At 41.6% G+C, this 20,760-nt stretch overlaps 1 protein-coding gene across 1 annotated transcript in view; it reads right to left on the bottom strand.

The window, feature by feature from the left end:
- Positions 1-323: 323 nt before the first annotated feature.
- LOC126267782 (endothelin-converting enzyme-like 1) overlaps positions 324-20,760 on the bottom strand; it is a 340,693-nt gene continuing 320,256 nt past the window's right edge. Inside the window, exons 16-17 of the mRNA XM_049973087.1 lie at positions 15,368-15,444; positions 324-935 (exon numbers count right to left, since the gene is read on the bottom strand). Of these exons, the coding sequence (XP_049829044.1) occupies positions 836-935; positions 15,368-15,444 (177 nt within the window). The 3' untranslated portion in view covers positions 324-835. The remainder of the gene's footprint in view (positions 936-15,367; positions 15,445-20,760) is intronic.

Here is a 20,760-nt window from a genome sequence, read left to right as displayed (position 1 = left end):
CCTCCCTTTGTCCTGCACCCACACCACATTGTGACTTCTACAGCGCCATATTTACTTAGTGGCAGAAAGGGAACTATTATTTCTTTCAGCATACTCCGCGAGTACACCGATTAATGAACACGTCTGTGATGTTTCAGCACCCTGTGATGTCGCAGCCCGCACTGCAGCACTCAGAACTCTGTCCATTTAATTACAGACACCCGCTACTACTACTGCTACTGCTACTGCTACTGCTACTACTGCTACGAGGGTAGGGATAAAAAGATTGAATTATTGGAAAATTTCTTTGGGAACACGGATGACAACAAGATATTTGACGCGAGTGTGATTTACAGATTTATTTTTAACAAACAGATTTACTCTTCTCAGCTTTTACTGACATACATGACTTCAGCGACACATAATATCCAGCATTACAAAAATAGCTACATAACATCATTATTTTAAAAAACTTTCGGTCCAACAATGTACAGGTACATTTTTATAAAAAAGTTTCATTATTCACTTCTTAAAATAATACTTGAGCAATATTACAACACATCAAATTATCAACTGCCAATATACATATGAAACACTGAAGTATGCTTCTAATCCAACTACTGGCTGATTCTACAGAGTTTACTAACGTCATGTCACAAAAGCTTGCTTGGAAATTCTGAAAGCATCTCAACTTCTCTGCGAAAACGCAAAACATTACTAAAATAAACTTAACTTTATCTACATTTTCAGCGTCTATCAATGCATTCTACGCTAACAAAAAAGACAGTAAAAAATATTAATTTTTGGCATCCGTATCGAAATGAGTGTAGCATCAGCATCATCTCCTCGTTTATCTTCACCATGTAGAGCATTTCTTCACTGGATTCATTGCAGATCCTATTGGGCAGTTGAATGCTTCTGAGAAGTCCGGCGAGTTCATCATCATTCCGTTCACTCTGAAAAGGAGCAAGGTAGAGAATAAGCTGTTCGTACCTTGAATTATTTTATCATTGTTCGAAGCATCTAGCACCAATGCCCTAGTTTGTCGTTAATTTTTCTTTATATTGCACTATACGTAACAAAAAATTATACGCTTGATGGCTGTAGAGATAATTTAAAGATTATAACTGCAAAAGTGCGTTTAAGTGGGTGGGTGGACCGATGGAAGGGCTGAGGCAATTGTGTGCTGCACCGCTGTTCGGATTTACTTATTGAGTAGCAGTCCGGCTCAGTGGTCCGGAGATCAAAGGGAGATGCCGACAGTTAAACCATGAAATGTTCGAATAAAATCCGTGCTGATGCTTTATTTTATGTGAAATTCTTGGCACATACTTTTAACACAGCCTAATGGTAGCCCTATAATCGTCCAGTTTAGGCGAGAAAGTGGTTGTACTACCTTCGATTCTATAACATCAATGAATGCTATAGTTTAAAATACTCATCGTTTATTGTCTAAGTACAAATGGCAAAGTCTTACATTCATTAAGCAGCTGAATTAAAGACACCCAAGTATTATACTGCAGCGTCCGTGTTTACCTTCGTGATGATGGACGATTATTTGTGGTACAGGTTTTACGAGCTGTAATGGAAGCGTTCGGGTGTAAGGAGATACAGTACAGCTCAACAGTCACTCCCACCAGACAGTGCAGGAGCTAAAGTGAGCACATTTTCCTTTAAGGCATTCCATATGTGCGCAGTCAGACAGATAATACTATCCCAGACAAGCACCCCAATATAAAAGGAGTGTCCATCGAGTCAGTCTGAAACAATTATGGGCTGATGAAACGGTAGAGGTCTCTGACGGGGAACTTAAAGCCAGTATCCGATGGGTGTTTTGAACATCTAACGAATCTCACTGCACTCAGCTTAAAAATAGCATTTCAGATGTCCTACCACTGGCCTGAGCTATACCTTGATTTTCGGCGCCCTCGTACTCCTAACAACCCGTGAACAATCATGTATAGCAGCTCCTCAGGAAAATCTAATACCCCATTTCCTTAGAGAGTCCAATGACGGTGTTTACACGCCGGTGTTAAATATTGTGCTCTCTGTCGAATGCATTTACCAGGGTTATTTGTCTTGGAGCTGGGTAGCGTTCTCCGCAGCGAGGCATGTTAGCCGCACTATTAACATCGCTATCCATCACTGAAATTAGCACTTTGCGTCCGGCGACACCACAGTGGTGTCGTGTGCATGGTATCGCTCAGTGGCCAGCAACACCACAGTGGTGCCGTGTGCATGGTATCGCTCAGTGGCCAGCGACATCACAGTGGTGTCGTGTGCATGGTATCGCTCAGTGGCCGGCGACACCACAGTGGTACGTGTGCATGGTATCGCTCAGTGGCCGGCGTACCACAGTGGTGCCGTGTGCATGGTATCGCTCAGTGGCCAGCAACACCACAGTGGTGCCGTGTGCATGGTATCGCTCAGTGGCCAGCGACATCACAGTGGTGTCGTGTGCATGGTATCGCTCAGTGGCCGGCGACACCACAGTGGTGTCGTGTGCATGGTATCGCTCAGTGGCCAGCGACACCACAGTGGTGCCGTGTGCATGGTATCGCTCAGTGAACGCCGACACCACAGTGGTGCTGTGTGCATGATATCGCTCAGAGGCCAGCGACACCACAGTGGTGTCGTGTGCATGCAATCGCTCAGTGTCCGGCGACACCACAGTGGTGTCGTGTGCATGGTATCGCTCAGTGGCCGGCGACACCACAGTGGTGTCGTGTGCATGGTATCGCTCAGTGGCCGGCGACACCACAGTGGTGTCGTGTGCATGGTATCGCTCAGTGGCCGGCGACACCACACTGGTGCCGTGTGCATGGTATCGCTCAGTGGCCGGCGACACCACAGTGGTATCGTGTGCATGGTATCGCTCAGTGGCCGGCGACACCACAGTGGTGCCGTGTGCATGGTATCGCTCAGTGGCTGGCGACACCGCAGTGGTGTCGTGTGCATGGTATCGCTCAGTGGCCGGCGACACCACAGTGGTGCCGTGTGCATGGTATCGCTCAGTGGCCGGCGACACCACAGTGGTGCCGTGTGCATGGTATCGCTCTGTGGCCGGCGACACCACAGTGGTGCCGTGTGCATGGTATCGCTCAGTGGCCGGCGACACCACAGTGGTGCCGTGTGCATGGTATCGCTCAGTGGCTGGCGACACCACAGTGGTGTCATCAGCATAGTATCGCGCAGTGGCTGGTGACAGCACTTTAGTAATTTTTTCATTCTGTTGGGGTTCTGTTTAGGTAACAATAAGTTACTTATGTCAACAAGTGTTAGGTTGTTATAAGCACTTGTGCACTTTCATCATGGCAGACGAAAGAGACGATACGATTACTTACGATGAATGCGCGGACGTCTTGACTGACGTTCAGGACGACTTGGCAGATTGAGAAGAAGACGTTGGATATCAGAAATATGAAAGAGAAGCAGAATAGTTGGTAGATAGCGAAATACGTCCAAGAAGAATTCGGCGAGCCCTACGGTTGCCAACTGATTCCGATGAATCAGACGAAGAAGACAGACTGTGATTTACTGAGGACCAATAATAAATTTGAAAGGTCTCTGTGTCCACACATATTTCCCAAAGATACACACAGCCTCGTGGATATCGTAGAATTATACATTGGAAACGATCTCTCTCCACATATTAGCAAAGAAACCAACAAGTATTACAGTCGAAATTGCAATAGAAGGAAACTGGATTAATAAATGCCAAATTTGTCGACGTTAGGGGATCCGAACTTAGAAAATGGTTTCGGCTTGCTGTCCTTGTGGGAACTGTAAGAAAAGCAGGGATCGATGATTACTGGTCAACGAATCCCTTGATAGTCATACCGATATTTCGCAAAACGATTTCCCGCAACCGATTCAGACAAATATTATCATTTTTACATTTTTCCGACAACAATAAACCGGATAAAGCCGACCTGCTTTTCAAACTGCAATTGGTAATTGATAATTTTTCCAAAAAGTTTAAAGAAACGTTTAATGTAAGTCAAAACATCTCAGTTGATGAAGGAATGATACAATGATACCGTGGCGTGGTTAAATTTTGAAGTTTACAATTCGTCGAAAATCACTAAATATGGCATACTCATTCGGATGCTGTGTGATTCGAGTACGCGATACATTCCTCATTCAAGATATATTCCAGCGCTGGACAACCTTTAGTAAATACAATGATGAAACTATTGACACCTTCTTATGGAAAGTGGCATCACTTCTACATGGATAATTATTATAATAATGAAGAATTTTCAGATAACTTACTTGAAAAGAAAATTCGAATTTGTGGAACGATACGGCAAAATAGAGGATTTCCGGAAAAAATAAAGCGCACAAAAGTCCATGTGTTTGAAGCTTGTCATCAACAGAAAGGTGACAAGCGGCCGGCGACAAGACAAGTAATCCGAATTAGCGCTGCCGGCGCCAAGCGAATAAGTTTGTACGAGACGTGCGGACGGCAAAGTGTTAAGAATTGGGAGTCATCCGTCTTGATGGCCTGTGAATGGGCCAATACCTGCAAAACCGTTCAGTCATAATCTACAATAAAATCTCGCGCGAACGTCAGTAATACGCGCTGACCTGTACATGATCACCTGCTGCTGCCAACTTCTCCAGTGTAAAAGTAGCACTTAAACTGCAGTATGGTAACTATCTTAAAATTAGCTGCTCATTAAGGTGTACAGAAAGTGCAGTCCGTCATAGGCGTTAACTGTTCAAACTGGAAGGATGCAGTTCTGCCATTTAGATTTAACTAAATATATATTTCTCCATTTTGCTGGTATTAAGTGCTTAGCATGTGCTCCTTAAATGTGTGAAAACACTACTTCGTGTTAATGATGAATATCATAGCCACATCTCTCCCTAAAATCGCCTTCTGAAGTATGTATATTCTACATTATTCATTTACTTCAGGTAACAGTGTCATATTTTAAAACTGGTTTGCAACTGTTTGAAACAGGGCGAGATCTGCAAAGTGCCAAAACAGCTGAGTTGGTTTTCCGTAGTACTTCATAAGTCCCAAGCCGAAGAACCCTAATCAGTACGATCTCTGACAGTGATGACGTAGATTATTGCTATTATTTCTAGCTGGAACTTGGGAAGGCGACTGGGCTGGATGTTCTGCCACCAAAACTGTGGAAATCTAAGCACTATAAATCAGCTGATTCGTTGATAAGTTTCCTCGACAAGATCATTGGAGGGACGAAGGTACCACGAGTGTGGCATTGACCACTGAATTCCCAGTTTGGAAACAGGAGAACCATGAACCTTGCCGTTGGTGGGGAGGGTTGCGTGCCTCAGCGATACAGATGGCCGTACCGTAGGTGCAACCACAACGAAGGGGTATCTGTTGAGAGGCCAGACAAACGTATGGTTCCTGAGGAGGGGCAGCAGCCTTTTCAGTAGTTGCAGGGGCAACAGTCAGGATGATTGACTGATCTGTCCCTGTAACACTAACCAAAACGGCCTTGCTGTGCTGGTACTGCGAACGGCTGAAAGCAAGGGGAAACTACAGCCATAATTTTTCCCGAGGGCATGCAGCTTTACTGTATGGTTAATGATAATGGCGTCCTAGTGGGTAAAATATTCCAGAGGTAAAATAGTCCCCCATTCGGATCTCCGGGCGGGGACTACTCAGGAGGACGTCGTTATCAGGAGAAGGAAAACTAGCGTTCTACGGATCGGAGCGTGGAATGTCGAATCCCTTAATCGGACAGGTAGGTTAGAAAATTTAAAAATGGAAATGGATAGGTTAAAGTTAGATATAGATGGAATTAGTGAAGTTCGGTGGCAGGAGGAACAAGACTTTTGGTCAGGCGAATACAGGGTTATAAATACAAAGTCAAATAGGGGGTAATGCAGGAGTAGGTTTAATAATGAATAAAAAATAGGAGTGCGGATAAGCTACTACAAACAGCATAGTGAACTCATTATTGTGGCCAAGATAGACACGAAGCCCACGCCTACTACAGTAGTACAAGTTTATATGCCAACTAGCTTTGCAGATGACGAAGAAATTGAAGAATTGTATTATGAAACAAAAGAAATTATTCAGATAGTGAAGGGAGACGAAACTTTAATAGTCATGGGTGACTGGAATTCAACAGTAGGAAAAGGGAGAGAAGGAAACGTAGTGGGTGAATATGGATTGGGAGTAAGAAATGAAAGAGGAATACGCCTGGTAGAATTTTGCACAGAGCACTTAATCATAGCTAACATTTGGTTCAGGAATCATAAAAGAAGGTTGTATACATGGAATAAGCCTGGAGATACTAGAAGGTATCAGATAGATTATGTAATGGTAAGACAGAGATTTAGGAACCAGGTTTTAAATTGTAAGACATTTCCAGGGGCATATGTGGACTCTGACCACAAGGTTGTACAGAGTTTCAGGGGGAGCGTAAGGGAACAAATGGCAGGAATTGGGGAAAGAAATACAGTAGAAGAGGAATGGGTAGCTTTGAGGGATGAAGTAGCGAAGGCAGCAGAGGATCAAGTAGGTAAAAAGACGAGGGCTAGTAGAAATCTTTGGGTAACAGAAGAAATATTGAATTTAGTTGATGAAAGGAGAAAATATAAAAATGCAGTAAATGAAGCAGGCAAAAAGGAATACAAACGTCTCAAAAATTAGATCGACAGGAAGTGCAAAATGGCTAAGCAGGGATGGCTACAGGATAAATGTAAGGATGTAGAGGCTTATCTCACTAGGGGTAAGATAGATACTGCCTACAGGAAAATTAAAGAGACCTCTGGAGAAAAGAGAACCACTTGTATGAATACCAAGCGCTCAGATGGAAACCCTGTTCCAAGCAAAGAAGGGATGCAGAAAGGTGGAGGCAGTATATAGAGGGCCTATATTGAGGACAATATTATGGAAATTGCTTTTGATCGATTTCCACGTGATCGCACATGGTTTACCCTCCGAGTCCATGAAGCACCTGAAGAACTAACTGAATGGGGACGGCTGATCTACCATAATTCTGAATGTCGAGTACATTCTGCTGTTGGGGTATCAGGAGAACTTCCGGTTTCTGCCGGTGTCCCCCACGGTTTTGCTCTTTATTACCTCCTTTCATCACAGTAAAGGACACGGAGATCGGATATCTCCAGAAATTACCCCCTTGGGGAATATTGATGTTCTATTGTTTAATGAAGACATGAATATCCGTGAAAGATACGTCCAAGCACGGAAGAACCGCCACAGCAAGCCTCGATATAAAGAAGATACCTGTCAACAGAAGCAAATAATACGGACACTGTCAAAGCCAACAGTATATACCTGCCAAACACAAATATCCCACATACCTTGGCTCAGAAACCGCTGCTGACGGCTCACTTGTCTCTGAAAGTGCAAACCACTTTAGAAATGCTTAAATGATGGACAATGACTGACGTATAAGTTCCACATGCTGTTTGGCGTGATCTGATATTTAGTGATAAATAAGAATTTTTACAGCCAAGATTGCAAATTGAAACATTTTTTATTTCTTCAGTGACTGCTTTCGACAGGTCCACCTGTCATCTTCGAATCTTCTGGAAATAATATTATTGTACATGAATGGTACAACCATGAAGAGTGCACTATTTATAACCTAAATGCGTCACATTGCCCCATCAAACACATAAGAGAGTAGCTAAGAAGTATTTGACATACCAATGTAGCGCCCTTGTTTTATAAAAGGAGTATGCTCACGTTACAGTTATATGATTCATGTACAGGAATATTATTTCTAGAAGATCCGAAGATGACAGTTAGATCTGTTGAAACCGTCATCGATGAAATAAATATTTTAACACACCATCTTGGCTACAAAAATTCTTATTTAATGACTGATAAGAATATCCCGACTTTATATCGAAAATATGACGGTCCACAATCCATTCAGATGTTTTGTACGGTGCAGAACTTTGACCCACAACAAAAGAAATAGGGCGACGACTTGGTGTAGTGGAAATGAAAATGCTTCGGTGGGCATATGGCCTAAAACTTAATGATCAATCAACCAATGATGAAATCTGCAGACGGTACAGAACCACATTTATCGTTGCAAAAATGGAAGGAGAGCCATCTACAATGGTATCGACATGTACTTCGAGGAGATCAAGGGACAATAGCAAATCGCAGGTTTCCGTTAAAAATTGATGGCAAAATGACGCAAAATAGATACCCTCCTTACATACCTCGAAGTACGGAGTACTCAGAACAAGAACGCGCCAAATGGAGACAGAGAGCAAAAAAGTACAACAGCTCTACATTGCGGGCCAAATACGAGGGAGAAGATGTAGAAGAACTTGGGCAGGAAATCTGCAACGTCTGACAGCTGTTTCGGACAAACTATTTTCCTAATTCTCAACTTTGAGAGATTTTTGGACAACATAATCGCACAAACAAAACTCGACTATTAATTTGAAAGAGTTTCAGTTTACTTTTGATTGCAAACTGGCGTTTCTTAGTTCGCTGTCTCACACTGGAGTGCTACTTTTAGGCGCTAGTTACAGTCTGCAGAGAAGATCTGAGCAATATATTACCACCTGCTAGAGTATATGTCTGTGCGGTATAAGGGTGACAACATGATCCTTTATAAATTAAGTTTGGGTCGAATGTAAACTAATTAAGTATACTTTCAGACATTTCATGAAAGGCTGCATGATGTAGAGATAGTAAAAATTATGAGGGGGTGTTGTGACTTACACAGAAATTATGATTGATGGGTGAAAAATTCAAGTGTTGCTCAAAAAAATTTCATAGTCATTATCACATACGTGCATAATATAAAAGAGGATGGTTGCAACAGACAGTTTTCTGGACTTGGCCGATAGCTATTATATAACAATACACTGTCTTCTCTGTAGTGAGTTATCTGCTTCTAAAAGATGCTTGGGGTCCGTTGTACAAATGCCAGTACTTCGTTCAGACATTCCACCAAACAGTTAACTTTAATGAAGGCGAGTAAAGAGTGAAAATCTATAAGTATGATGGCAAGACAGCTTAGAGGTAGGTGTCAGCGAAGTGAAACTGAAAGAAGATAGGTACTTCTCGTCCAACGAATATAGGGAAACATCAAAAATAAATGATTGTATGTTGCATTCCAAAATTGAACAGCATAGAGACAGAAGTGATGACACATTCTGCAAGACCTGACCATCATTTTGCAGGACAATGCTCAAGCACGTACAGTACAAGCTGTTACCGATTTGTTTGATCGATGGGGCTGCTAAGTGCTGTACCAACTAGTGCACTCCCCTGACTGAAGCCCTCGTGAGTTCAACTCGATTTCTAAACTGAAGGAAACACTTCACGGCATTCGCTTCAGAACTGCTACAAATTCGTCGGGCAATAGACCGCGCCGCTCGAGCAGTCAACACAAGTGGCAGTGCTAAGAGTATCCTGCGACTTTCAAATCGCTGGCAGCGGGCTACACACAATGCTGGTGACTACTCTGAAGGTCAGTAAAACTAGGAAACACATATCTATTTTGTAAGAGCTGTAAATAAATAGTTGCCACTATTAAAGTTCCAAGTGGAGAAGGTATACTTGAAAATGTCCCGGAGACACAGGGCGTTTCCAACTGGATTACATTGTGATCAGATGGAGGCTCCAAAATGAGATATTGGATTGTAAGTAGTAGCGAGGAACAGATACACACTCGGAACACAATTTAGTAATGATGAACCTCATTCTGAAGAACCAGTGTGCAAGAAAGTGGGATAATTATGAACTGAGGAATGAAGAGATATTTTATGATTCAATAGATACTTCGAAACTGAATACTACAGTAGGCAATTGAGTTAGAGATGAATGGGCATATCTAAAACGGGCAGTCATATAAGTTGGGCACACAAACATAGGTACAAGCAAGATAACTGTAAATAATCCCTGGGAACACAAGAAATACTTCAACTGACCGACGAAACAAGAATGTACAAAAATGTTCAGGGGAATTCAGCATGTGAGTCAAAGAGCATTTCGCTCTCATTTACGTATTTGGCCGGAAGAGTCAGCCTACAGGAATTGTGTAACGAAGCCTGTCCGCCAGGACTGCGTGCCACAAAGGGCGCAGATTCACCACGCGGTGCGGAAACTCACAGGCGTCTATTGTCTATTGAGGCCTAAGTGCTGTAGTGTGCGAGTGAGACAGGCAAGAGCCTACGTCATAGCAAAACCCCGTAGAAGCCGTATGTGGCCGAGGAGGCGTAGCAGTATGAAATATGGCGGACCTAAGATCAGCTATAAAGGGAAAATTTTATGGAAACCATTTAATTCTGTAGTAATGCAGGGAATGGGACCACAGTAATTTTAACCTACCGTCCTTCATAAAATTTCATGGTGATCCCAATAAAACTTGAATATTGATCATATCTGTAATAGTTTATGATTTTCTGTTAATGTGAAATTAACAAGCTTTCTAACAAAGACCTAAATGCTAAAATCTGAACGCTCTGGTCGGTCGACTTTTCATATAGAAGCGCATCATTAAAATGACAAAGGTTGTAAATATCAACTCTGTAACTTTATTTGTTTAAAAAAATAGTGAATTTAAATTATCAGTATTTTCAGTTAAGCATCAGATCATCAATTATTCCACACATAACACACTGAACAATGACAGCATGACACTTTATTGAATCATTAGATAACAGAATATTATTTAGTGCATAATACTTACTTTTGTTCTTTATTTATTTATCAAAAAGCACGTTGGTTCAAGGCTACTGGCCGTGACATTCAAAGTTAAGAAGGAAATTCTATTTATTCTATGTAAGAGAATTTAACGTTTATTAAGTAATGGATATTATTGTTGTTTTATTTAGAACGTGAAAGTGGTCCAACTTTGATTATTTAAATATGTTATAATGTAGAATAAGCTGTAGCCAATCAGATGGACGGCTTCAGGAGAGGGAACTGCCTAATCAGTTGAGTGACAACGTTCGGCGCGCGGGAAATACGGTCGGAGACGGGCAAAGGGCAGTTCTGGTCTAGACAACAAAGAGTTAAGTTCTGCTGGAAACGCGGAAGGGTACAGTTCGAATGCAGACGCGAAAGCGGACGGTCGGTCCTTACGCAGCTACGAAGTGAAAAGGCTTAGAAAATTTCGCGTTGTGTGGTATCGCGGGACTTAGTCTCTGAGCGGTGAGTACCCGCGCGCCTGTTGTGAACTCTAACTTTTTGCGGTGACAACGAGGTGGAATATTAGACTTGTATTTCGCGATGAGATTGTGAGTGATGGAACTGTGTCAGATGGATATGCGCTCGAGTGTAATAGTAATTCTGAAAGTTTACCCTTCGTTTGTTAAGTTGATTAATTTTCATGTGAGAAGTATATCCCTTTAATAAAAGCGGACGCAGTTCTCCATGGTTCCCATTTCTGCCGGCCGCGGTGGCCGTGCGGTTCTGGCGCTGCAGTCCGGAACCGCGGGAATGCTACGGTCGCAGGTTCGAATCCTGCCTCGGGCATGGGTGTGTGTGATGTTCAAATGGCTCTGAGCACCATGGGACTGAACTGCTGTGGTCATTAGTCCCCTAGAACTTAGAACTACTTAAACCTAACTAACCTAAGGACATCACACACATCCATGCCCGAGGCAGGATACGAACCTGCGACCGTAGCAGTCACACGGTTGTGTGCGATGTCCTTAAGTTAGTTAGGTTTAAGTAGTGCTAAGTTCTAGGGGACTTATGACCTAAGATGTTGAGTCCCATAGTGCTCAGAGCCATTTGAACCATTTTTTGTTCCCATTTCTACCGCTATGTGTGTAATTCTTTCAATTAGGCCCGATAATTTGAGATATGGGTAATCAAACCCACTAGGAAAGATAGTATTCTAATTTAAAAATGAAGCAACGGATAACGCAACAAGGGTGAATTGCCATGGAACAATACGTGCACATTAGGGACTGTAAGACTTTCTTTTTTTTGTTACTATGAATTCAGTTGGTCGCATGAAGTGCATAATGCATACAATAGGTATGCCTGGATTGAAAATTCATAGAATATGCTCATTATCTCAGTGGTATGGATGAAGGATACTAAATAACGCTAAGAGAGAATTTCAATTATCATACTGATTTATTTCGATAATATTTAATAAAACTATTACTCTATGTGACAAAACATACATGAAGTCTATTATATTTAAGAAAACTACCACTCTCAGTGACAAAACTTTCATGAAGCACTCTATCTCTTGCATCTCGTCATACCGAAAACATAGAAACATAGACAACACTTCGTTGTCAATTACATCCACTAATGATTCAAATGGATAAAAATGAATGTTACTGAATGGTGGCCTCTTAACACCATTTAGTTATTGTCACACCTATTTAACGCGCGGAGAAGGGAAGGATACCACCTTTCACTCTCTCAAACAATACTTGTGTTACTTCACATGCAGTACCATGCGGATAAGTTCACGTTGAAACCGCGTATTATGCAACCGCAATGCAACGTGAGCAAACCAGCCCAGGCTTCATGACTCCACATTATTCATGCTATGATTAACGAAAGGCAAATCTAGTGACTACCGTTATGAATGCTGGCAACACGTGGCCAAGTTCGACAACAAAGGAACGAGTAAAATAAGTCGTTGAATCATGAAAAATTTATATTGCTTATATCCAGAACGAAACTATGCCATAAATGAAACATTCATGAACCTATCTGCTACTGACCTAAGAACAAGAACCGTTGGTTCATGCCCTCAATCACCTCGCGCCCAAACCCGCTAATGGAAACACATTAATCTGAAAAAAATTTACAAATACAATATCGCTGAACGTTTCCCGGTATTAATTCACACCTGAATATGTTTCATAATGAACGTCACCCCCAAAAGACCTACATTATGAATAACTTTTCTCACCAACGACGACGAGCGCTGCACCCCTGCGTACGTCTCATTCAATTGGCGGCCCCAGAGCATCCTAACATGGCGCGTTCCAGGACCAACCGTCAATCGTTCAAAAAACTGCTGGTGGGGGTAGGACCTCAGTGAGAACAAACCTCACAAACTCTGCGCTGCTCATCCCCACTATCTTTGGAATCACGAACGCTCTGCCGAATATGCTCACGTTGTTATGTTGGTGCTAAACTACCCTGCTGCTAACATCTTTGACTAACCCAGATTATTATATATTCCATGCATAATTACGTTTATCCATCCACATACATCACGGGATCAAAGGAAGAGAGAGGAGGTGTGATGCCAACAGAAGAAAAAATATACACGGAAGCATTCTTGAATCCAGAGGTTAATTAACTAGGCGAAACATTGAAAAGACGCTCTCGGCGTAAAATGAATTATTAAACATGTAGAAATTAATCAGTTAGTTAAATGAAGCGTAAACCTGTGTTGTTTCAATTCTAAATACGACCACTGTCGCTGTTAGTTTGCTTTCTGAATAAACAATATTCTAATAAAACCACAACTTTGGCCTACATCATTTATGTGTCGTTAATTTAGTTCCCGATAATATTATTACTGTTATTATATGTTATGTTAACTTTGTATTGCGCAAACTTGCCATCAGCCACACAATTTAACGAAAGGGTCACAAGTGTCTAATTTAGAGCGTCTAATGCTACACGTCCGGTTCAACCCCTTGACGAATTTGAGCCAAGACATTTCGACGAAGAGGAACCGCATGGGAACCCAAAGATCTTCGGGATGTTAGCTCGCAAGGAATACAGATATATAAGTCATTTAAGAATGAGAGAAGCAGGAAGTGCAGTGAAATCAAAGGGAAAACGCTGCAGGAAACCTACGAAGAAATCCAAAATTAAGTGGTCACCAGAAGGAATGATTTAACATACAGAAATGTCAATGCATCTTAGGTGATTTTAAAGCCAAGGGTGTCAACATTAAGAGTGCAACGGGAATTCCGGCCTTATTTGCATAGAAGGGAGCGGATAGATGAAAAGTGTACACTGAAAAGCCCTATGAGGGCGGTGACTTCTCTGATGATGTGAATGACGAAAAGATGAGAGTCGATGTCCAAGACTTGGGCGCACCAGCTTTAGAGTAAGAGTTTCATAAATTTTTTGAGGACTAGCAATCAAATTATGCCGAACATGTAAATAACATTCTGTTAGAATTCCTGAAATTACTGAGGAAAGTGACAGACAAGCAACTATTCAGGTGGTGTGTAGAGAGTCTGGAGACAAACCATCAGATTTTCCAAAAAATATCATCCACGCAATCCCGAAGACCACAAGGACAGATAAGTGCGAGAACTATCGCATAACAAGCTTAATTGTTCATGGATCCAGGTTTTTGACAGTAATAATATACAGAAGAATAGAAAAGAAATTAGTTTGACTTTACGAAAAGCAAGGGCACCAGAAGAAGTTCTGATGTTGTGACTGATAAAGGCAACGAGACTTAAGAAAAATCATGACATCAACAAGTAGATAAAGTGAAGGAATTCTGCTGTTTTCGAAGCAAAATAAGCATTACGGACGAAGCAAGGATGACTAAAAAAGCAGATAAGTACGGGCAAAGAGGGCTCTCCTGGCCAAGAGACATCTTCTAATCTCAAACACCAGGTTTGATATCAGAAAGGAATTACTGAGAATATGCGTTTAGATCACAGCATTCTATGGTGGTAATCATGGACGGTGAGAGTCTCGGAAAAGAAGAGGATCGAAGCTTTTGAGACGTAGTACTATACAAGGATGATGACAGTTACGAGGGCTGAGGAAGATTAGGCTTGAAAGTCCCGTCGACATCGAGGTCTTTAGAGACAGAGCACAAGCTCGGATTATGGAAGGATGGGAAAGTAACTCGGACATGCCCCTTCAAAGGAACCATGCCGACATCTACCTTAAACAGTTTAGAGAAGTTACGGAAAACGTAAATCTGGATGGTCGGACGAGAATTTGAACCGTCGTCCTCCCGGATGCGAATCCAGTGTGCTAAACATAACGCTACATCGCTCAGTGACGGATAAATGTAAATACTGAGGAATATCTCCACAGAATCGGCGAGGAGGGGAATCTATGGAAATCACTAACCGGAAGACTTGACAAAATAGTAAAACATGTGTTAAGACAACCGAAAATAACTTCCATGGTACTAGATGGACGGTAGAGGGTAAAACTTGTGGGGGAAGACAAACACTGGGGTTCATTCAACAAATAATCGAGGACACAGATCGCGAATGCCACTCTGAAATGAAGAGGTTGGAACAGGAGAGGAATTCGTGGCTGGCCACATCGAGCCAATCAGAAGACTGGCGACTCAAAAAAAATTCAAATTATATTCGTGATTATTTATTGTGTTGTATGTAATCTATTTAGCAGGAACTATTTTTACTTCTTTATTTTAAAAAATGATGAACACAGAACTATAAGCTTGTTATGTTTTTTTAAGTTTATTACCTTTCTGGACTTGGTGTGTGGAAGTCCATTTCCACGAGAATGATGTAGTCTTCAGGAGAGAGTATGGTGCAATAAATCTGAAACATAAAACAAATATGATTTGATTAACTGCAGTTTACAAAAAAATAAGTTGTCGATAGTAATATTCGTGAGGTTATGCGTTTAATATTGCTTCACTGAGAATGCAACTATCTGAAACATCTATTATCTATGGATTCAAGTGAAGACTCGAGTACATCTAGACATATTTTGCATTTGTTTTCTATTTTCGTTTCATAAGTATCAAAACAGCAGTGGTGAGGACCTAATGAAACTCAATGACTTAACCAGTCTGCTAATACGTGAGAGCTCGGTAGAGAGCCAAAACTGTTTGGAAATGAAGGGCCAATAAAAATATAATTACAATGTTAATAATGTTTAACATATTGCGTTAGAAAAAACCATTTTTACGAAATTAGATTAAAATTCCAATTTCCCTTATCATGACTTGCCAGTATTAACCTAAGTTGTGGTCTTTGGCCAAGGTATGTTCACTGCGAAAATTGTTTCCAGAACACAACAAGTTTTTTCAGCGCTGTTCTTTACCCGTCCAGCAGAAAGGATGTCAACTATGACCATCAAACCAAATTGTGATGTGATCGTATAAAGCCTATGCCGAGGGACTGTATTTCCAATTCATGTACACTGACGGAAAGTGGAAAATGTGACACCACCAAGCGCTAGTCTGATAATTATGAAACTGTGTGGAGATCTTCATAACAATTTCGGTATTAAATTATGAAACTTTCATTGAACTCGTAACTAATGTACCCCATCAAAGGCAGTAAGTAGTGTGATCCCCACGCCCACGCATAAACTTTTGATTTCGTTGTGGCATGAAAACAAATAGACCCCAAATGCAATCTTGAGGAATTTCTTGCCACGCCTGAAACACTTTCTGTGTGAGTTCATGAAGATTGCTGACGGGAGTCTGTGAGGACAGTATTAACCTATTCATAGCATTCCAAAGGTGCTCTTGAGTCACAAATCAGGGCACAAAGAAGGCCGACAAAGGACCTGTACATTCCTCAAGGCATTTGTGTTTTATCTCCATTGTGGAGCCCTATAGTACTGGAATACTTCATGTGGCACCCTGCACATGAGGGGAATACAGCCTCCCTTCGTCAATTGCCAAATCAGTCCTGTTGTGTGCAACACTTTCAAGGCTAAAAACACATTTGGCATCGATCTGACCACCACAAATAGAAGCAAGAATATCGCTGAACACCACTAGATGCCCCTCAATGTCGCAATTGTCTCAGGCTCTATATCGGACAAGTCTGTGTTGTCTGTACATGGTGTCAGCAATAAACGACGCATGCCAACTCAAGATCTCAACCCAGCTTCTTGCAACGTGTTAGCGACACAACCTGTGGTGACAACCTGTGTATACATTCACTCGAAATCCGGCTACTACTCAGAGTGAGTCGAATATTTCTGAGATCTTCTCAGGTGCAGTAGTTCTGGAAGGACCTGTGCCCACTCGTCTGTTGTCCTGATTCCGTCAAGACACCAGTCGTTTTGCAGTTATTGAACTACATCCAACAATCTATAGGACTGGTCGGTATAATGCTCCCGTGTACCCTCTGCCAATGATTTGACCTTTCTCAAAGTCCAAGCTGCTCGTGCAAGTCCTCTAGGCATGGAAATATTATAGTATCAATTTGGTACCACTCATGCAAGGTTTTCATGATGTAACATTTTCCGTTTCCATTAGCGCAGCATCTACAAAGGGCCATCGTACCACATTGTATCGATGGAAGGCATGATTGGACTGCAAAAGTCCTCTCGACGTCCAGATCGCCAAAGCACCACCTCCATAAACCTCAAGAGTTGAGTAACCAATTCGGAAACCAAATTTCCAGTCAAGCAGTAGCCTTTCCTCCCCGACGTGTTGCAAGAAAATTTCGTATTCGTAGATTTCTGAAAGGCGTTTAGCATTGTACCACATTGTAGATTACATAAAATAACAAATATATGAATGACTCAATGAATGTCTGACTGACAGTAGCCGGTAGGTAATACTGAACAGCGAATGTTGAACAGAAACAAGTGTATGCAGGCTGAGTCCTCAAGAGGCGTAACAGGACCACCAATATTATAAATGTACACAAACGATTTATAACTTCTACTTGATGAAATGAAATATCTTTATGCCTGTACACGTGGATAAATGCAAGATAATTCCCACAATATAGAGAAAAACAATAATTGATTAGATTATTAGGGATGAACATGGGATGTAAAATACATCGTTGAAACTTTTAGAGGTAATACTACACAACGATACGAAATGAGATCAAACTGTGAAACATGTAGTAGGGAATGCGAATGAAAAACGAAAGGTTTTGGGAATTTGCACTGCGTATGCAAAGGAAACTGCATACGGATAGCTAGTGCAAACAATTCTAGAGCACTGCTGCAACATTTGGAGATCATATCGAGTATGACAACAAACATCTAAGTTATAGACTGAGCCGCTGCTAGGTTTGTTACAGGTCGATAAAGACCAGAAAGTGTACAAAAGCATCCGGGGAATGTAAATAAGATCCTTTGGGGGAAAGATGAATGTTATCGAGTAGGGAGCCAGCACTCACACACGACTGTGTGACAACTCAGCGGCCACCATCGTGTGTCTCGTGTAATGATCATGAGAAAGCGGAGCACACACAGAGGTATTCTTATCTCGCACGGTACTCGTATGGAATGAGACAAAGTTGTTAATATGAAGGTAGTCTGAAAAGTTCTTGGTATGGTAATTAAAATGTGAAAATATGTTATCATAGTTCTTCGACAAAATACCCTTAGCAATAGCAGAATTCATCAAGAGGTGTTACCATAAATTACTCCTACTCTGCAGCGCTACAATGTACGAGTACTCTCCTGCAACTGCAAGTCTGACGGAGCCAGGTCTGGGGAGCAGGGTGGTTGTTCCAACAGTTCATGGAGCAGATATCTCAAATTTCCATTTCCAGAACCTTATTAGTGGCAGGTCTATTGCTTCATGAAAGGTCACTTTTTTACTGCAAAATATGTTCTTTTCGTCGACTTTTTGTGATTCTAAATCAGTAGGTTAGAATAACTACCCACAATTATTAGTTCATCTTACGGAAGATTTACAACTAACATAATTCTTTTCGCATCTGAAACACATGCCCCATGAACTTTTCACTCTAAACATAGTGATCACTTTTCAGGGGCTTTTCTTTTTAAGCAAAAAGACCAAACACTGTTCAGAAATTGTCGTCCAAATACGTTTCTGATCCGCTGTGAGTAGGCGTGGCACCTACTTTCCTAGAGTTTTCTCATGCGCAGTTCTTCATGCAAAATGTGGTACACACGTTCTTGAAACTCTACAATGCCACGAACCTTTGTATGCCAAACTTAAATGACTATTTCATCCTCCTTGCGATGATTTCTGCTGTGGTTACACATTTCTTCAGTCTAAATTCAAGGAGAAAACTCGCCATCTATGAATATCGAATGAATTTCGATTGGCAATGTAATATCACATTTGTGTCAGACACTGTGCGGTGTCCAGGAACCCCCAAAAAGTTACTCCTTGCATACGAAAAGCGAACATTATAATTGCATTATCTCTGATTCTTCTGTTTTCTGATTTGTTGTTATCTCTGCTGTTGAATGCAATATTAATGACTCTGATTTTGTTTTTTTCTCTGATAAAGACGAACTGAATTTATAATTATGAATATTACGTATTACAATTCTATAGCAAGAGGAGTTGAATTCAAGGAAGAAATAAACGAGTGCTCATCTCTGATAAATAACTGAGAGTCGTACGTAAATATTATTCTTTACAGTCATTCTAATTACTATAGAAAGTTTCAGCTACACTACATCGACGTGGAGTTGAAGAAACACTGGGGACATTGCGGAACGAACCTGCAAATAAAATTGGTGACTTTCAACGGACTGAAGACCGCTCGAGAAGAAATATGACACAGCTCTTTACCAACATATTACCACAAGAGAAAACACACACAAGGAGAGTTAAGTTTCAGTGTACATTTCAATGCACAATTTGAACAAAGAATGTAAGCTAATCTTGTATTTGAAACCATAAAATACAATAAAACTAACAATATAGTGGCATACTTTCTTTTTAAAAAAGCTTTATCACTGCATGATCCTCGATTCTCTTTATTTCCCAAACTTCACGCATCGCGCGTTGCTTCAGAAGTTGCTAACAGCCACGATTTTTTATTGATTTATTTATTATTTGTTGATCTCTGAATTGTTTGATGCGAACCCCAAAGCCTGCATCTTCTGTGTGAGCCTCTTCATATCAGAGTAGAACTTCCAACCTATATCCTCAATATTTGCTGGATGTATTCAAATCTCGGTACACTGAATAATGTGTGTGAAATCTTATGGCACTTAACTGCTAAGGTCATGAGTCCCTAAGCTTACACACTGCTTAACCTAAATTATTCTAAGGACAAACACACCCACCCATTTCCGAGGAAGGACTCGAACCTCCGCCGGGATTAGCCTCACAGTCCATGACCGCAGCGCCCCATGACCGCTCGGCTAAGTACCGCCCGGCGTAGACTGAACAGTATGGGCGAAAAATTGTTCCCTGTCACACATCTGTCTTACTATGAGCTTCGTTCGTGGTCTTATTTTCTTATTGTTCTCCTTAGTGTTTGTACATTTTGTATATTACCCGTCTTTTCCTATAGGTTACACGTACTTCCTGAGAATTTTGAACGTCTGGCACCATTTTACATTGACAAACTGCCTATTGGCTTCTGTTTCGGGTTCTTCGGCCGACGTTCATATAATGATTTTATTGACGTTTCGCCAGCACGAGTGCCAGGCATTGTCAAAGCTTCACCGTCCATTGCCGGTGGTGAACTGGAGCCGAGCTGGCGGCCGAAGACTATATGTACATGGCGTGCCGACATCCGATGGCTTCTCCGCTGTCATTTCCGGTGCGGTTCTCCTCTTGCTACCTGCGACGGTCGTTCGCTGCAGTACGGGCAGCCAGGATCCGTTTACCTTAAGGCTTTCCTCTTTCTTGTTGAAGCTGTTCACGTGTGTTTGTATTTCTACAGCTTCTCTGAACAAGCGCGTATGATAGTGCTTCTCTACAGCCAGAACTTCCGTGTCGGTGAATTTTGTTACGTGGTCGGTCTCACTCAGTGAGTGCTCTACCACGTCCGATTTCTCCACTTGCCCCAACCTGCAATGTCGCTTATGTTCTTGGATCCTGGCGTTGATAGATAGTCCAGTCATTCTGACATACACTTTTCCGTATGTGCATGGTGTACAGTATATTCCCGACATTGCAAGTGGGTCCCTTTTCTCCTTTGCCGATCTAAGACACTCTT

This window comes from Schistocerca gregaria, chromosome 4 (genome assembly GCF_023897955.1).
Source record: "Schistocerca gregaria isolate iqSchGreg1 chromosome 4, iqSchGreg1.2, whole genome shotgun sequence".
Classification (NCBI taxonomy): Eukaryota; Metazoa; Arthropoda; class Insecta; order Orthoptera; family Acrididae; genus Schistocerca; species Schistocerca gregaria.
Note: the sequence above shows the minus strand (reverse complement) of the source record. Positions and strands in the feature narration are given on the sequence as shown.